Source organism: Astatotilapia calliptera, chromosome 9 (genome assembly GCF_900246225.1).
Source record: "Astatotilapia calliptera chromosome 9, fAstCal1.2, whole genome shotgun sequence".
NCBI lineage: Eukaryota > Metazoa > Chordata > Actinopteri > Cichliformes > Cichlidae > Astatotilapia > Astatotilapia calliptera.
This window is the reverse complement of record NC_039310.1, coordinates 14,065,777-14,084,607: the sequence shown is the minus strand read 5'-3', so window position 1 is coordinate 14,084,607 and position 18,831 is coordinate 14,065,777. Positions and strand designations below refer to the sequence as shown.

Sequence of the window (18,831 nt, the reverse complement as noted above, 5' to 3'; positions counted from 1 at the left end):
GACAGAGTAATTTAATTAGGAGAGGACCGCCATTATCGATGGATGACTGCAATGGCTGGAGACATCAAACAAGTTTGCAAGATGACAGTGAAAAGTAAAGCATGAATAGGGAAAGGGAATGTGGTTAATTGTGCAGGAAGTCGGAGGAAAGTTGTGCTGCGGTTGTGACGTCCTTCATTCGAATAAGTAGGTATAAGAGTGGAACTTTTTCAAACTTGGAAAAAAAGTTGGAAAAGTATATACCAGGATGAGAAGAGAAAAAAATAGCTAATGAGGTTTGGGAAGAAAGAATAGACAGGCTGTGAAAAAGGAGTGTGGGATTGAGAATGTTACAGTAGAAAATAGAAATTGTATGGAGGGAAAATGACATAGAGAGAAAGACAAAGGGAGAGAGAGGATGAGATGGAGGGCAGGGAGAGACAAGACGAAGGACAGAGGAGCACAGAAATAGAGGGATATGAATTAGAGAAAGGTTGAAAAAGAAAATGGAATGTAAGGATCAGTGGCCACGTGTTTGTGATTAGCAGCTAAATCTCATGCTTGGCCACGTTTGCACCGCGGAGCAACACACATGTGCTCACACGCCTGTAGGTACATCCACCGAGGCATGGGTTTACTCATCTCTCACTTTTCACATAAAAGTGGCATCCATTGTTATCTTACCCTGTCTGAGTGTTTGTCTCTGTACAAAGCGCAAATACTTTTTAGACTTGTTTTTTCTGAATGACGGCTATGTGGGAATAACCCATTACCAAGTGTTGTTCCAGAGCGGCAGAGATAATGAGATGTACCCACATGGAAATTTGATACTTCTCTGAGATTGCATTGAAAAAAAAAAAGGAATCCAAAGTGTCAGTAGTTACACAGCTTCTACCAAATTATCAGTCATTCAGGCCTTATCACAGCTCGGTTACCATGTCCTCCCATCTTCAGCTTGTTCTCTTTTCCCATGCCTGTCTGTTCCCACTCTTTCTTTCTCTCACTCCACAGTGTCTTCCTCTTCACCCTCACCTCGACACATTTCCAGTCTCCATTGTCTTTATCCTATCCATTCCTCTTCTATTTTAACCTGTATCCACAGGGCATCTGTCTTCAACTGGCAGCACTGAACACATGCAGATCACAGCTCTTGTGGTTGCTATGTGACAAGTGCAAACCTATTTGGAGCACATCTTTTACTTTTTCTGGCTCATGGTCTGCTTTTACATCCAAAATTCCAACGACATAACCAGAGAAAGAACTGTCATTGGAATGTATGGCCAAAGCCCATAGTCAAGAGGTGTTTTAACTATTTTTATGACACAGAAGCAGGTTGCACAACAGAAAGCAAAAGTTTTATTTGGCTGCTGCAAAAAGGTCTAAAAAGAAATACAAAAGTCCACAAAACACACCAATCCAAAAGGAGCATCAGCTGGGAAAGTTGGAGAAGGGCAGGGCTATATATATGCTACAGTTAGGTCCAGTGATATTTGGACAGAGACAACTTTTTTCATTTTTTGGTTCTTACGTACACTACCACAATCAATTTTGAATAAAATAATGTGCAGACTTTCAGCTGTAATTTGTTGGCTTGAACAAAAACATTTTTGGAACTAAAACATTTATTCAGGGGCACAAAAGTAATTGGACGAATTAAATAAATGAAAATAAAATGTTTATTTCTAATGGACATCACCAGGTGCTGGGTTTCCTGCTTTTTAATGTTCTGCCAGGCCTTTATTTTCAGATTCTGTTTGTTTTGGGGTCTTTCTTTCAGTTTGACTTATTTAGCTGGATTAGAGCAGACAGCATGACTCTGAACATCTCAGAATTCATTCAGCTGCTTCTGTCCTCATTCACATCATCAATAAACACTAGTGTCCCAGTGCCACTGGGGGCCATACATACTCAAGCCATCACACTGCCCCCACCGTGTATTACGATGTGGTTTGCTTTGGAGCTGTGCCACGCCTTCTCCATACTTTTTCTTGCCGCCATTCTGGTAGAGGTTGATCGTGGTTTCATTTGTCCAAAAGCAAAATCCAGCCTAGCCTTTCTATTTGTGAGGCTTATGAGTGGCTTGCACCTTGCAGTGAACCCTCTGTATTTACTTTCATGGAGTCTTCTCTTTATTGTAGACTTTGATATCGATACGCCGACCTCCTGGAGAGTGTTGTTCACGTGGTTGGCTGTTGTATTAGCCTCTTCACCATGGAAATAATTCTGCGATCATCCACCACTATTGTCTTCCATGGATGTCCAGGTCTTTTTGTGTTGCTGAGGTCACCAGTGCTTTATTTCTTTCTAAGGATGTACCAAACTGTAGATTTTGGCACTCCTAATATTGCAGCAATTTCTTAGATGGGTTTCTTCTGTTTTTGCAGCTTATGGGTGGCTTGTTTCACCTGCATGGACTCCTCCTCTGACGATGATGTTTTCTGTTCACAGCAAAATCTTCCAAATGTAAGTACCACACTGTCATGGGCCTGAGTCTGTGACTCAGGGCTTTTGTATTAATGAATTATCTTGTGTTCTGGTGATGTTTTCTGTTAAGGTTTTCCTAGTTAGAATTTGGTGTTGTGCTCCCTCTGTTTAGTGTCAAGTCATCCCTGTCTGTGTGTATATTTCCTGTTTTACTTTGAAGTTCTGTGTCTCGTGTCTTGTCATATCAATTAGGATCTGCTGTGCCTCCCTCCTGTTTTGCCATTCCTCATTCCCTCCGTGTGTATTTATCATGTGTGTTTACCTGTGCTCGTTGTCAGTTCATCGGCGTTAGTTGGTGTTTCTCCGTCTCTCTGCCCTCAGCTCGTGTTTCTCCCTGTATGTTGTGTAGGTTTATTAGTTTTGCCCAGTTCAGGTTCGTGTCTTAGTGCCATCCTTACCACCCTCGTTTCTGTTTGTACTTCACCCATTGTAAATAAAATGCTCACTCGCAACAAGTCAGTTCCTGCATTTTGGGTCCTTTTCGCCCAGGCACCACACGACTGTCGCCGCAACCGTGACACACACATCAAATCAACTCCAGTCATTTTATCTGCTTAGCTGATAATGACATAAGAAAGGAATTGCCCACAACTGCCCAATAAATAGCCTTTGAGTCAATTGTCCAGTTACATTTGGTCCCTTTAAAATGAGGTTGGCACATGTTAAGGAGCTGAATCTCCTAAACGCTTCATCCAGTTTGAATGTGGATACCCTCAAATGAAAGCTGCGAGTCTACATATGATGTCCATGTCTATTATATAACTATAATTGGAAAATGTTTCAGTAAACAGGTAAAAAAAAACAACTAAAAAAAAGTCAGTGTCCAAATATATATGGACCTAACTGTATAGACAAGACACAGGTGGAAGCAGGAAACGGATGAAAGCAATGAGGAAAAGAGAGAGACAATCACAAAGTTTGAGTGACAAAGAGAGTCAATAAAACACATGGAAATCAGTTATTAAATTCAAACTGGAGGTAACCAAAAGATAATCAACCAAAACTGAAACACTAAACAATATGACAAAGACAGAATAACACAGCAGGGATAGGAAATGGAGAAAGTAAAAAGAACAAAACCCAAACAAAATGGCACAGGAAAGCCAAGAAAATATCAGGACCATGGCCTTATTAGTATTAATCATGTTTATGTAAGCGGCTGTCTAATGCCCTGACGCCCCTTTTCATGTCAAAGCAAATGAGAAAACTTTTACTGACCTCATTCCAAGTTAACCTTGGGCACAACAAATTTGAAATAAAAAGTAATTTTCTTCAGATGAAACTTTAAACAAGACAGACGGGGGTGTTAAGCAAGCATGGTCTGCAAAAAGATTTGATATGAGTTGCATCACAGAAAGTGTAGATGCTTGATGCATAGCAGCAGCTATGGGCTGGGCTCTGATTTTGACCATTTTATTATTCAGGGTCACACATGTTTTACAAGGGTTACTCCAGCAGTTTCAAATAAAATGAATGCACACTGTATTTTACAACTGTTTAATATTTTATCAAACGAGTAGTCAGTCTTTAAAGTGTTTTGTGACCTTTTTCAAACATGTATGTGGTTGAAATCTTAGAGCTGAAGAGATGTGAAGAACTTTTCTTTTTCTACACTTCATTAGCTGTCATCTGGTCTTTCTTCATGTCTACCTGTCTCTTTTTCCCCCCGCACTTGTCTATCTAGACCAAAAGGTTTTTGGCTGCAAGAGAAGCTGGTTCACCTTTTCGTTTGTCTGACGTCCTTGAGTTTCACAGGGCCTGGCACATTAACTAACACTAAAGGGAGACAGTTGGGGGGTGGGAGCATGGACATTTGGGAGAGGGTGAGGGGTGATGGTGAGAGAGAGAGAAAGTCAAGACTATTAGGGGAAATGAGAGAGATAACAACGGCAGGAATGTTGGAGGTTGAAAAAGGGAAAAGATGGAGGGAGGTAAATGTGAGATAAAATGGTGAGACGCAGAAATTGCAAATTAAAAGAAGACTGGCAAAGGAGGAGGCTGTAGCTCAGGTGCTGCGTATATTTCTTGTCTACCAATGGGAAAGCTGGGGGATTGAGCTCCAGATCCTCCTGTCCATGTGTCTAAGTATCCTTGGGCAAGATACTGACACCCAGGTTGCCCCGATCCATCCATCCAAGTGTGAGTGTGTGAATGTTAGATAGAAGTGCTTAGATACAGATAAAAGCACTGTGTCAATGCTAAATAATTGAGGAGGAAGGTGCTGTGTAAGTGTTAACAAAAGAAAGACAAAACAGTCTTTTCTGACTGTTTTTAGAATGCAGAGGCAGAACTGTCCCTGCTTGATTTATGTAAGTGCAAAAAAAAAAGAAAGTAGAAATACAAAACAAATCTAGCATCACGCCACATCTAATAATACATTTCTAAGAAAAATGAACTAAAGCTGTTAACAGTCAATCTTTTCTGGTTTAAATAAGATGCAATTTTGTTAATAACATAATGTGTTAATTAAAGGATCTTAAGTGACTCTGTTTTATAAGTTAAGTAAAAAAAAAAGGTCTAGCACTATAATGGAACAATTAAGAATACAGCAATGTTCACAAGCCCATTCATGTTTAGTCATTTTGTACATAAAGGCACACAAATACATACTGTGCCTATAAAAAACTAATAAAATGTGTCATCTTAAAATGAAAAAGCAAAGTAGGAATGACCACCAGGATCCTGGTAACTGGCAGGCTTACACAAGATAGCTGCCTGCTGGAAAATCACTATGGCACCATCTAACTCCATCTCTCATTCACACACACATCTACAGGACTGTGCATCGAAAATTGGATGCACACACCCGACGCGCACATCACTATAACCTAAAACTCTAATAGCTGTCAGCGTTCACAGCCCAATGTGCTTAGCTTAAGATGATTGGTGTGTCCCATTGATTTTGTGCCTCTGCTGTTCCATGGCACTGGGAGATTGGAGTAGATTGGATTATCAGCACATACTCATGTCACTGACGGCAAATTTGGCTGCCAAATGTAACGGCTTGAAGGAACCCCTCCTTATAATATGTGTAAATGTGTAGTGCCGTCCTGTTTTTGTCAATACAAGTGCTTTGAAATGTTTGTGTTCCAGTGAAAGTGCGAGTGTTTAATGTGTGGACTTGTTTTTGTCATGCCTCACAGGGTTTCTGTAAATGTGAGCATGAGTCATGTAGAAGCTAAATTGGCTTTTCGCTTGTTTTCTCATTCAGTGCATGTTTTGTCTGTAAAGAAAATCACTGTAATTCTAAGAATATGTGCAATATGGATGACTCTCATGCATCTTTGCTTGAATATGTATATTTTTGGGGGGAGTTAGGGTTTGTATTTGTGCATTATGTCTCTAGTATTGTGAATACTGATATGCCTTCCCTTCCCTTTCTCACGCTGCCATATCTCAGTCAACATTACTCTTTACTCCTACTGGTAGATGACTTAATCGCTTGTGCCCACCTTCTTTGCATAAGCAACAATTACTCCCTACCACTGTTGATATTTGCCTAATTTCATTAACATTTCCTGGTCTTTGGTCTCCACGTTGCTGCCAGTTTTCATTTTCATGTATGACCTTTAGGAAATCAATACTGATTTGACCATTTTCATTCACAATCAAACCAATTTCTCACTGGATGCTTTTCTTAGATGGCAACAAACAAACAAACAGACATACGTTCATAGCAAATACAATTTCCTTTGCAATTCTACCACTTTGTGGTCTCCATGCTTACAGAGTGATGATTACTTGGTAGTTTTAGCCACTGATCACTTTTAACTCAATATAATCTTGGCACATTTAACACAAAGTCAGCAGCTGATGGAAACTGTTTGTTGTTAATCACAATGGTGGCTCAATAACAGTACATTTGGCTGTCAAATGTAGCTGCTTGCATCTAAATGCAAGTCAAAATGATAGAGCGAAGGGAGACTCTCTACAGCTAAAACACAGAAACTGTCAGGGTCTCTGTGCCTACCCGGTCGGCTCAGTACGGCTACATATGTTTTGTATTCCTTTTTTATATTTTTTTCCTGCTCTCTCCTTTCCCCTCTTTCCCTCCTCCCTCTGCCTGGGCGGAGCTCACCTGCGGGCTCCTGCCCTTGGCCCACGCACCTGTGGCTCATCACGAGTGATCCAGCTCCTTTATAAGACGGCAGCCCTGTGTTTCTCGTCACTGGACCGTTGCCGACCCTCGTCAGTGTAACCCCAGCTCAATGACTTCAGAAGTGTTTCATAGCGATTTACCTAACTACCCATTCGTGTCTCTGTGTACAGATTCCCTGGACCTACCCCTGTGTTACCCGAGTGAGTGGAGTGTGAGGAGGAGTGGACGGAGAGTGTGCGTGTCTTTCCCGTTCGTGTGTGGACCCCTGGAGCCCGGCTTTCCCCTCACTTTTGTAAATAATCACCTGGTGCATCATAATAAAGACTCTTGTGCTTTCAAGACCTAGAGCCTGCGTGTGAGTCCGTTCAGTCCCGTTGTGACAGAAACTGTACAGCATGTTTTGATATCATCGCTTGTCTCTGTGACATGCTTTCAACAACAGGTGAAAAGACATCTATTTAGACAAGCATTTGGGTGTTTTGAATTCTGTGTTGTTTCACCTGGTTCATGTGAGATCATTTTAAACACATATCAGCTGTTTTCTTTTTTTAATTGATACCTCTGTAAAATATTTCATGACTGCTTTCTTGTCTATTGAAGCGCTATGCAAATACATTTTACTTCTTACTTTAACAACTGTTACAAATGTCATATTTTGAAGGTTGGCGCACATCAACAGTTAATGCAGTTTGCATTATAAATGTTTAATTATAGTATTTTAAAGTTAAGTAAATCTGTCTTGAAGTTGTAACGTTCACATCCAAACTGATTTCCAGAGGAATCCTTGACCGTCATCAGCTACTATACCTTAGAGAATCTCATCAAGGTGCTTCATATCCGAAGGTAGACCCTACAATAATACATACAGAGAAAAACCCAACAATCAAATGACCCCCTATCAGCAAGCACTTTGGCGACAGTCGAACGAAAAACTCCCTTTTAACAGGAAGAAACCTCCGACAGAACCAGGCTCAGGGAGGGACGGCCATCTGCCACGACAGGTTAGGAAGAGAGAAGGAAGACATGACAAAAAACATGGTGTGGAAGAGAGCCAGAGATTAATAACAAGTATTATTCAATGCAGAGAGGTCTGTTAACCCATAGTGAGTGAGAAAGGTGACTGAAGAAGAAATACAAAATGCATCATGGGAATCCCCCAGCAGACTATTGCAGCATAACTAAGGGAGGATTCAGGGTCACCTGATCCATCCCTAACTATATGCTTTAGAAAAAGGAATGTTTTAAGCCTAATCTTAAAAGTAGAAATAGTGTCTCCCAAAATCAATATGATATTCAACATTTGAACTTTCGACAGGGTAATCTTTTGGACGTCATGTAGATGTCTATGACTTGTGCAGGGAATTTACATGATTAATAAATGTAATGTTTTTTTTATTTACAAATATCAACATTGTTTCTCTCAACATGATACATATGAATACAGATTATTTATCAACAAAGATGCTTTATTATGTGTTGACCTACTAATTTATTTAGCGCATGTTTTTTTTTTGTTTTGTTTGTTATTTTAAATTTCCCTGTTTTTCTTTAACTAGTTTATTTATTTTAATTAATCACCTTATTTATTTGTAACTAGGTTAAAACTGTTATTTTTTTAAAATATTAAAAACATTAAAATCCATGTTAAATTCCATGTTGAAATGTAAATGAAGTAATAATGGTTAAAGTATTTATAAAATTTTTGGTATTCATTTTAAAAGGAGTAAAATGTGTTTAATAAGTTAAAAAAGTATTTGCATTAAATACCGTTTGTTTTTATTTTAGAGAGGTTAGTATCCTGTTTTATTGTGAAGAGCTGTGTAAGACGAAACTAGTGTGTTTGTGAAGTGGCCTGCTCTGGGAGATGTAAAATACGAAAAGTGTGTATTTATGAACTGGACTATTTGCCTGACAGTCTTTGTCAATGCACAGATGATATTTCTGCTTGAAATCCACCACGCAGCTGCTCACTTTTGCTTTAGCTCAGGAGCCCGCACCATCTTGGAGATGTCTGCTAATCGCTCTGCATCCTTTTAAACATAACTGTTTCTGTACAGATAATATGCCCTCCACCCTCTGGAAACATGGGACTACAGAGCCTATACAATCAGAAGCATTATAAAAATGACATCTAAAATGAGTCTTACAAGTTTGACATTTAAAAGACGTCCACAACAACCACATTTGGACCATAAATAGTCCCTACCCAAAGGTCTTACAGACGTCAACACTAGAAGTATAATAGACGTCGCTAAAAAGACGCCGTCTGGCGTTACACACACAACCCCTTCGGTGGACCAGAATTGTGCATCCAAAAATGACTTATAAAAGACGTCACTCCAACATCACTCTGCGCAAGTAAATTTCACAAAAATGCACACTACAGCTATTTTCATTCAAGTATTACTTAAGCTTTTACAAAAATAAACTGAATATATACACTTTATCCATTACATGCTCTCCAAGGACCGCTATCCTCCAGGAGAGGAAAAGAAAATGTGTTGGTGGGAAGAATGCTAAACTGTATTTTTACCATCCTTTCCTTATCCTTTTGAGAAATTGTTTTTCATTTTTTCATTGTTTCCTTCCCTATTTCCTTAATCGGTTGTTGGTGGGTGTCATTACAGGAGCTGCAGTCCCATTTAGTAGAAATAATTCTATTGGTATGATTAAACATACCAGATTACCTTGCTTTTATATGTCAGAGTTGTTGCCTCAGCTGTAGTGCGGCTATATTAGATGGGAAAGTATGAATTATTAATTGTATAAACACGGAGGGGTGTAATTGTCTGTCCCTATCTGTCTTTGCTGTGGACTGATGTGGAAATGAGCTTCAGTCTGAGTCACTGAGATAATGATTGAAGCCAAGAGAGGGAGGGCATGAGAGGAGAAGAAATATAAAGAAGTAGAAAGAAAGAAAAGAGAAAAAGAGGAGGAAGGTGGTGAGAGCAGCTGTGCAGCACTGAGAAGTGTGTCGCTCGATGAAGGCTTGAATGTTTATCTCACAGTGTGTCATCTCTAAAATCATCCATAAGGCTGCATGTACACGTACCTGAATTAGGTATTTACTTTTATCTCTGTCTACACTGCATGTAAGCAGAGCCCTCCAACAGAATGCATATATGTGTGAGTACATGGCCATCTGTAGGCTTGTCCGCATGTGTGTGTCCGCATGCACGTATGTCTGTGTGTGTTTGTATACCTCCTCTCCTGTTGAGCTTGGCATATCCAGGTGCATATCCACTGGAGAAGACAGACGAGCTGGTGAAGGCTGTGTGAGGCAGAGGAGAGGCAAGAGCCTCATCACACTTTTCTGTAGAGAGAAAGAACGCATATTAAAACAGAAGGAGTGAGAAACAGAAGAGGACGTTGGAAGAAAACAGAGGATATGATAAAGAGCTGTGTTTTTTTGCTTTACATACACACTTTTTCATGCATAGAAAATACATTAAGTAGTTGTTGGTCATTTTAAATCCTATTTAACTGTAATTCTATGAGAAAATCTCAACTTAGTCAAACCAATTTGGCAAATTCACGAACACATTGCAAAAATATCCACCTTAACAGGCAATCTGGCCTGGTAACTAAATGCAGATGCAAAGCTGATTTAAAAAACCAAACAACCAATCAAAACAGAGGAGAAATACAAGTGGCTAAAATGAATTGCCCCAGCCTGAGGTTAAACCCTACTAGGGCTGCCACGATTTGTCGACTAGTCACGATTACGTCGACTATCAAAATCGTCGACGACTGATTTAATAGTCGACGTGTCGTTTGAAGCTTTGTAAGATCGCAAAAGACGCAGGAATAATAGCAGGATTTAAGAGTGTAATAACGGACTGAAACAGAAGATGGCAGCACAGCATGTACAAGGATGCCAGCTGCCGTTAAACCCCGAAGAAGAAGAAGCAGCTGTGTCCCAGAATTCATAGCGCGGCCCAGCTTAGTTTCCAACAATGGCGGTAGCTAGTTAGTTTTAATATTACTCTTATTATTCTTTCTGGGTCACAAAATAAACGTTTAACATATTTTCAGGCGAGAATGTAGCTGTGTAAACCTCAAATATCTGCTCAGTTTATCAGGACACCACATATTTTCAAAAGCGCTCCGACGTTTTCGGAGACGTCTGTTACCCACTAGCTCGATAGCTAGCCGGGGGCTAGGTTACTAGCGCCGTGAGAACACCGGACTCCCGGCAAATTGTTTTCAAACCCACCGCCGTCTTTCGTGACTCAGGTTAAATATATATGAGTCACTTAGATAAATTAAAAATGTTATTGTTTGGCTTTTTTTTTAGTATTTTATTTGTTCCTGAGTAAATCGGTTTGGCTGAGATTAAAGTTATAGTTTTTACACAGCTGAATAAACGTCAAGCAGACAGCTGATTATCAGAAGTGTGAGATGCTGGAGAATATACTCCGGTGTCCTGTTATATTTTAGATAGCAAGGAGTTTATTAAACTTTACCGAAACAATCTGCAAATTTCATTAAAATTGAATAAACTATCATCTTGTCTTTATTTTTAGTTAGCACCTTAAAAGCTTAAAGCTGTAAGCTAATGATAGTTATATAAGAGCAGATGCTGCTGGTGCAATAAGCTGTAGTTTTACGTCCAGTGGATGATGATCTGATTAGTCGACTAATCGCATAAATAATCGGTGACTAGTCGACTATCAAAATAATCGTTTGTGGCAGCCCTAAACCCTACACATATTTATTCTGCATTTGTTCACTTCTGAAATTTGAAGTACGAAGTAGGCATTTATAAATGACTATGATGAAATTTTAGGTTTGATTTTTCTGCAAACAGATATAAATGTCAACTTCTTTCATTTAAATAGAAGTTTCATTGGGGTTGCTGTGAAGAAAATTATCTGAAAGACCACCACGGCGATGCTCCTCATAACCTCACTTTTAAGCTAACATTCTGCTAGTGCTCTCAAGAGAAAACAAAGAACGTGACGGCAGAGGAATACATATGAAACACACAAACACAGCAGAAATCAAAGGAAAGAAATACTGAATATTCCTCACATGCACACAGTGATTAAGTCTCTTCCCTCTCTTTTCTCTCAATCCACCCCTTTCACTCTCTCATCCACACAAACACACTCCCCTCTTCCAGTACATTAGGTTCCACGCAGAGAGAACTTGTGAATGGTCTGTCAGGTCAGGTAGGCACAGTCACTAGCTCTCTGTCATGTCCCACTACGTGTGTGTGTGCGCACAGAGTCTGAGTATGTATGAGGGAGAGTCAAATTTAGAAAAGAGTGTTGTTTCTCCTTCTGTGAATGTGCATAGACAGATCACACATGTGTGTGTGTACAGTAGACTACATCTGGTGAAAGTCTCAAAGAGTTTGTGTTACAGGTGGGCTCATAGAGAATGGAAAATATCTAATCGTGACAATGTGTGTGGGTGTGTCCTTTTGTATGCTTGCATGCAAGTGTGCATTTCTCTTTGGAAAGCCTCCCTTGTGGTCTGAAAGAGCTCCACATTTTTCTCCTTTTGCTGCCTGCTTTGGCAGGTGGATATGCACAGAGACATCAAGGTTCTCCTTTATAAAAAGTAATGACATTTCTGGCACATTCATGTCACCCTGGAATATTAGCAAAGTCCACTTGCAACTGTCAGGCGTCTGACTCAGCATCATAGAATGGGAGAGAAGGGCAACAACGTGGTTTCAGGCAGCGGGATTTAAAAAGTCTGTTTGCATACTGTGTGAGGAGGTACGATTCTTTTAAAATGACTCAGGTGAGCCCGTGTCACCAGCTGCAACCCATGCCAGAACAGCTAGTAATGTGTTCCTGCTTATCTCCTTTTGCAGCTGTTCCACAGGTGCAGCTCTCGTGCAGCAGCATCTGGTCATGAAATTACAAGAAATCTTTGGGTCATGCTCAAGAGTCTCCAAATTTATTCTTGCATCCTAATTAATGATAATAGGATCCTCTATCACACAAACAAATGCACACGAGAGCTCCTTCACGGCTATGGACAAATGTTCTGCATCCATATATTCAACTGTTTGTGCAGTGATTGACACAAAGGCACAAACACTTGCGCTTAGATCCAGTCATACACTTGATGATTCTTCATTTTCATTCACACACTTGGGAACACAACAGCTTTACTGCAGCTTCCGTCTAATGAGTGTTTCTATAGGTTTGTTGGCAAAGACTTGCTCTAGCTGCACATGAACAGGCTTTGTAGGTCACACAAACACACACGCACGCACACACTCACACTAACAGAATACATTGAATAAAGGCTGGAAGAGGAGGCAGCAATGGAATGAAAGAAGGAGGCGAGTTAATAGAGAGAAAGTAGATTTTAAAGGAATCAAGGTGGTGAGAAATATAGTGAATTTCTTCAGTGCCTCCGCTTATTTCCTTAGGGCTCTCTAAACTCTCTTCTGGGGAGAAGCCGCTATACATGTACGGATTTTAGAGATCAGAAGATATATACTAAAAAAAATTAAATAAATGAAAAAGGTGGAAAAGGTGGAAAGTCAACCTGTACCAAGGCCAATGTTCTATTTCACAATTTTAAAGAAAGTAACATGATTCAACATGAGATTCTTTTCCTCCTCTGTGCTCCACCTCTCCAACAGTTTGGTAGTATATGAGTAACCTTGCAGAAAAGAGAAAAAAAAATACAGAAAACGGTAATGATTGCATGCTTCCACAATGGCTTGTCTTGGTTGAAGAATGATGGTTCTAATATACAGTACTAATAATATAGTAGCTATTAACAACCCTGACCAGTAATGTGGAAATATCTTAAAATATGTGAAAAAGAACTTGGGTGAAAATGTGCTTTGCCTCTGAAAGCAGAACCCTGAATATTCGCAGCCATCACAAAGATCTATGAAACGAAACTTTAACTGTCTTTAATTTTGATAATGGCAAGACCTCCCGAGGCAAAATTGGTGGCTATGTTTACAAAGTGATTGATTAGACTTAAACGCAATTTGACCTCATAAGCTGCGCTCACTGTTTTCGCTATTACAGTACACTGCACCACATTTCCATTAAATCAGCTAAACAAAAAAAATTAGCATCTGTTTATTTGGGTCCTCGGTAAAGCTGCCAAATTCTTATTTTCCTTGCATCTCTATGTGTGCAGTTTATTTCTGGTGGTTGCTGTTGCTGTTGTTGCTGATTCCCAAGTCCAAAGGTATCCCCTGCCATGTGCATTACTCATGTATGTATTCACCCCTTATGTCTACTGGCTTCATAACATTCCACAGGCACTGATTCTACTCGCAGTTGAAATTTCATAGCATGCTGTTTTGATTCACAAGGGGACCGGTGATAACTACAACAACAATAATTTTAATATTGCATGTTAAAATAAAAATTTGTTTGTGGTTGATGGAATTGCAGTAGCAGTTTTCTTCTTTTTTATACTGAAAGATGTACAATGGCTGATTCAAATGCAGACAATGTTAGACTCTCTGTAGCTTTCCTTCAGTGAAACGCCAGTGCTTCGGTATTGATCAGCTATTTTATTCCAGTGCTGAATATTTTAAGAAACCCAGAGTATATCTTTAACACACAGAATGAGCAAGTAAATCAACTAATGGTTTTGTTCATCATTTATTATTATTATTACCTCCTTCAGGGAGGTTGTGTTTTTGATAGTATTTGTGTGTGTGAATATCATTCTGTCTGTAAACACAATAACTCAAAAACTTTTGAATAAATTCAGATAAAACTTTGTAGGGGTGTAGAGCTGGGTCATGTTAACAATCCATCTTATATCCACCAGTCTAAAAAGTCAAGTCTGACCTCTCCTTCATGCTCAACAGATTGATCTGCTGTTTAGTAATGCTAATATTAATGCTATATAGAGCTGTCTAAAACTGTGTTTCTTACTGTTATTGTTTGTATTGAAAACATTATACAATACAGTAGTAAAATATTGTAAACAGTATAAACAGTATTGATCACATTATAGACTTTACTTTTGCATTTCACATCTGCCTTTCTTTCAAGCTGAACCAAAAATGTGTCAGCTTTAAAGCTCATCTAGAAGGCATGGTTAAGAGACAGAGAATGAGCTGCTTAGTTAGTTAAAAATATACTGCATTATAATATTATATAATACGCCCAAGTTATCCTTATCCTGTTATTTGCAAATCAATATTATCCATGGCCTACTCCTACATGATGTTTGTGTAATTAAAGTAAGCATCTAACGTGCTACACTTATCTGAATTTTGCTGTACTACAAACTTTTTAAAGTCTGTATAAAAAGGGCAAAGCAAACAAAGTAAATAAAGCTAGGCGAGGGAGCTGCCATGGTGGAGGTTTGCATTGTGTAGGCTTATATAATATTTCACATTGAAAATTAGCATTGTTTATGCCAAATATTTCCATCGTTTGAGTGTCAAGTACTACTGCTTTTTCAAAGCTGTCTTAAGGGTAAGTGCAAGGTGTCCTCTGGAGACTTGATGCACTGGTTGCTTCAGCATTAACAACTGAGAAGCAGTCCTCTTTCGAAGGGCGACAATGAAGAAAAAGGGCTGCCAGTGAGATGTGATCTTAGCCAGAAGTCTGTCAAGAAAGACCTCTTGAGCAACTCGCGTCTTGTTGGGAAGCTTTCTATTTTGTCCTCAGTTTTGCTTCATTTTTACAGTTCGGGTTTCTTTTTACTTGCCATTTAGTCAGCTTGAAAAACCAAAAACACCACAGTCGGTGACATTATATGAATGAGGATGGGCTCATTCATGTTGATTGGGGGGGACAACAAAGAACCAAGGACATAGCAGTGAAAAGAAAATGAAAAGTTTCTGCTTTTGTAATAAAGCCAATATACAGTGGCATATTTGAGAGGAACTCTAAAGCCCTGTCTGAGGCTTTAGTGCTCTACATAATGCTGCATTTCGTCCATATGTGACTTGTGTGGAAAGAAGCCAGTAAATATACTTTGCCCTTATCTGAACTGAGTGTCTTTTTTATTGCTTTTACTTGAGAAAAAAAGCACAGAAATGATGGGAGACTGTATCCGATTTGATCATTCATAATGAATCCACTGTACAATGTGAACCTGTTTGAAATGCCAACACCAGCACTAGCTGTATCAGGAAACCTTGATATCGTACAAATTGTTTGAACTTGAAATAAATAGAGAATTTAGGTTATACTGTAGCTGTGAAATTACTGGCAATAAATCTTACATTGTCTCTTTTCTCATTTTTCAGTCCTTAAGGATTGCAGCTGTAAAAACAACAGTAATGCCCTGATTTATTGTTTTGCAATTATTAAATCACAGCACAGGGTTATACACAGGTAAATTGTATGGTATGTGTGTGAGAAAGGGCAACTTCTGTGTTTTCCTTGCAACTAATTAAACTTTGAAAGAGATCTAGACTCATACCCATCAATTATTTACTGATATACCTCAAAGGACGCAGCTGCTGCACACATAATGTAGCCTTACGATATACAGGAAAATAGATAGGAAGCATAGTGGCAAATTAAATAAACTAAATTACATAAATTTTCACACTGGATGGATAATGTGTGACATCCTAAAATAGGTTACTGTAAGACCAGTGCCTGGTTAGTGAAAATGTGTTTAAAAAAAAGACCATTGATGAACACAGACCATATGGTTATATGTTCAGCACTCAATAAAGAGGTCATAGCCACTGATATTTGCCTGGGTCTCAAGTGCATAGCAGGGTTCTGTAAGTTCAGGTACTTTAGGGGAAGCAAATGACTACAATATCCAAGTGCAAATGTCAGCCTATTCCTCTGTGCAAGAGGAAGAGATAGTTTTATGCATGATAGAATGATAAGAGAGGCGAAACAGATAGGGACAGTGTGGGGGAGTAAAAAGAGAGATAGATAACATGAAGGCAGGACATGAGGAAGAAAAAATGGCTACATACCAAAGCCTTCTTAGTGACATTTCCAGTTAAGTAAATAACTAGGATGAAGAAAAACAGCTACCAAGAGATGTGTCAGCTGGCTGCTACCAGTTGGGACCAAAGCCATAGACAGACAGTGTTTGGCCAGCCTGTTCAAAGGCCTTTTCACTGCCACATCTTTGGAGCTAAAGGGAGTTGGACACTAGTCCAGCATAATCCAACCGGGGTAAAATTCATGACAGCCTAAAGATTAGCTGGAATAGAATCACAAATCTTAGAAGCCAAGAGACGAAATTTTGGAACTGAGACAGCTGCCATGATGTAACTCTTTGACTAAGTGTTGTACCTGCCACATTGGCCATTTAGGCAAAAGCTCTTGAAAGAAACAGTTCACGAGTACTTAGCACAAAGACTTAACAGTGCATGCTGAAATTCACCTGATAAAACAAAGGGAAAATGGAGCTGAAAAGGCCTGCCAGTTTCACCTTTTGCATGTGTTTTAACAATGGGGTCAGTAAACCGGTGAAGAACATTCAGTGTTCTTTAGACCACTGAGCAGACTGTTAAAAACACTACAGAAAACTCTGCTATCTTTATTTAATGACTGTGAAACCATTGTGTGTGGAGTTTTGCTACTGTGCTGTCAAGTCTGTCCTCTCAACAACACTGAATACTGAAGTTTGGGGACCTGGGGGCTTTTTGTGGACCCATGTCATGAACACAGTGGAAGCTGTCAAAAGTGCCAACAGCTGCATGGAGATGCAGTCTGACTCTCCAAAGTGCCAGTGAGTGTGAGAGCCTCTGTCTGTGCAAGCCTTTGTCCTCCGGTTTGGCTGGGAGCAGAAGGGGTCTCTGCTTTCTGTTTTCCATTTCTTTCCAAATTCATATTTCAATTTAATGAACTATCTCTGGACTGGAGGCAGTGGCCTTAAATGAAATAAGACTGTAGAAGTCTGCTTTAGGGAGCTAATCTCTGTTGTAATGTTTATAAATTCATATAGCCCATCTTACCAATTCTTGCCAAGTATACCCAATATCCGTCTTGGAGAAGCTGTCCTCCTCATTGAGATAATGGGCTGAGCTGATTCAAAAATAGCAGAAGCTTTGTATGCATAGACTCCATCTACTCCATGCCCATGTACTGAGAGATCCCAGCAGGTTTTCTAATTTGCTGGGAAAGTAATACTGTTTCACTTGATTGCCTACAGAAATATTGCTGTAAACTTACCATTAACAGCAGGTAATATTAGATTTCTAGTGTAACTAAACACAAGCTGGTCTTAACCAACTTTATTTATAACTGGTTTAACACACTGGGTAGGAGGTGACCCATATGCCATAAGGCTAATGCAGAGGCCCGAGTCTGAATATGCCCTAAGGCTGTTTACACCAAGTCAACTGGTCTTTCTCTCTGCTGTCCTATCTTCTCTCCACTGCCCTGTTTAAAAAAACTCCCCCAAAAATCTAATTATGGTCAAATGTTGCAAATTAAAGCAACTCTGATTCCAACAGTGTTTTCAAAAATTCTGCCATCACAGAGAAAAAGTTTCACAAACAGTTAAATGGCCATTGACTAATTAGCAAGCAGCTTCATGTGCATTCTGTCCTGTACACCTGGAATTTCATGACAGCAGGTCCCAAGTGGGCTTCACAAAGAGCTATAGGACAAAAATAAACAGATGTTCTGCAGCATAGAATAGGCCGTTCTAATTGGGATTACAGATGGCTATTCCGACCGTTTGCCAGTGTCTTCGATGTGAAATAAAATTCCAAAGTGAACAGGGTTTCACTGAATACATGTTGGCAATGGTTCCAGTTCCTAATCATTGTGAGACATCTCAAAGTCACATTATTTTAAAAGAAGAAATACTACAATTAAATCAACTAAAAATAAATAAGAGGCCTTTTCATCACTTTTTTAGTGAGTTTTAGTTCTTCTAGCCTATATGAACACATGACAGTGCAACTAATATCTATCCGGTCATTAAGTCTGATGTCACTAGCCGTGTCTGGGCCTAAACGCCGCTGCAGGTCCATATATCAAACGATCACTATGGCATTACTGAGAGTTGAAAAACTGTCGAAAGTCTTCCATCTTTAATAAAATGATCAGCGTTCTGCTCTAACAGGTGTAACAATTGAGTTTAACATCCAGGCATCCATGAAAATGGAATTTATGACATTTAACGGAGTTAGAAGTTAGCAGGAAGTTAGCTCGCTAGCTTCTATCTAAATACAATATAGCATGTCCTGACTGCGGGGTTTTGGAAACAAATTAAAACGTACAGCTCTGTTATCACTTCCAACATAAATGAAGACAGAAAACTAAACAGCAGTGTAGGGTTACTGAAGTTTGGCTAGCTGGTATATAATGATGTGCTACGTGACCGCT

General features: G+C 39.4%; 1 protein-coding gene across 1 annotated transcript in view; it reads right to left on the bottom strand.

Annotated features, from left to right (window-relative positions):
* The window catches only part of cntnap2a (contactin associated protein 2a), a 398,850-nt gene that overhangs the window by 230,007 nt on the left and 150,012 nt on the right, over window positions 1-18,831 (bottom strand). The window contains exon 2 of the mRNA XM_026179392.1: window positions 9,765-9,875. Within this exon, the coding sequence (XP_026035177.1) occupies window positions 9,765-9,875 (111 nt within the window). The remainder of the gene's footprint in view (window positions 1-9,764; window positions 9,876-18,831) is intronic.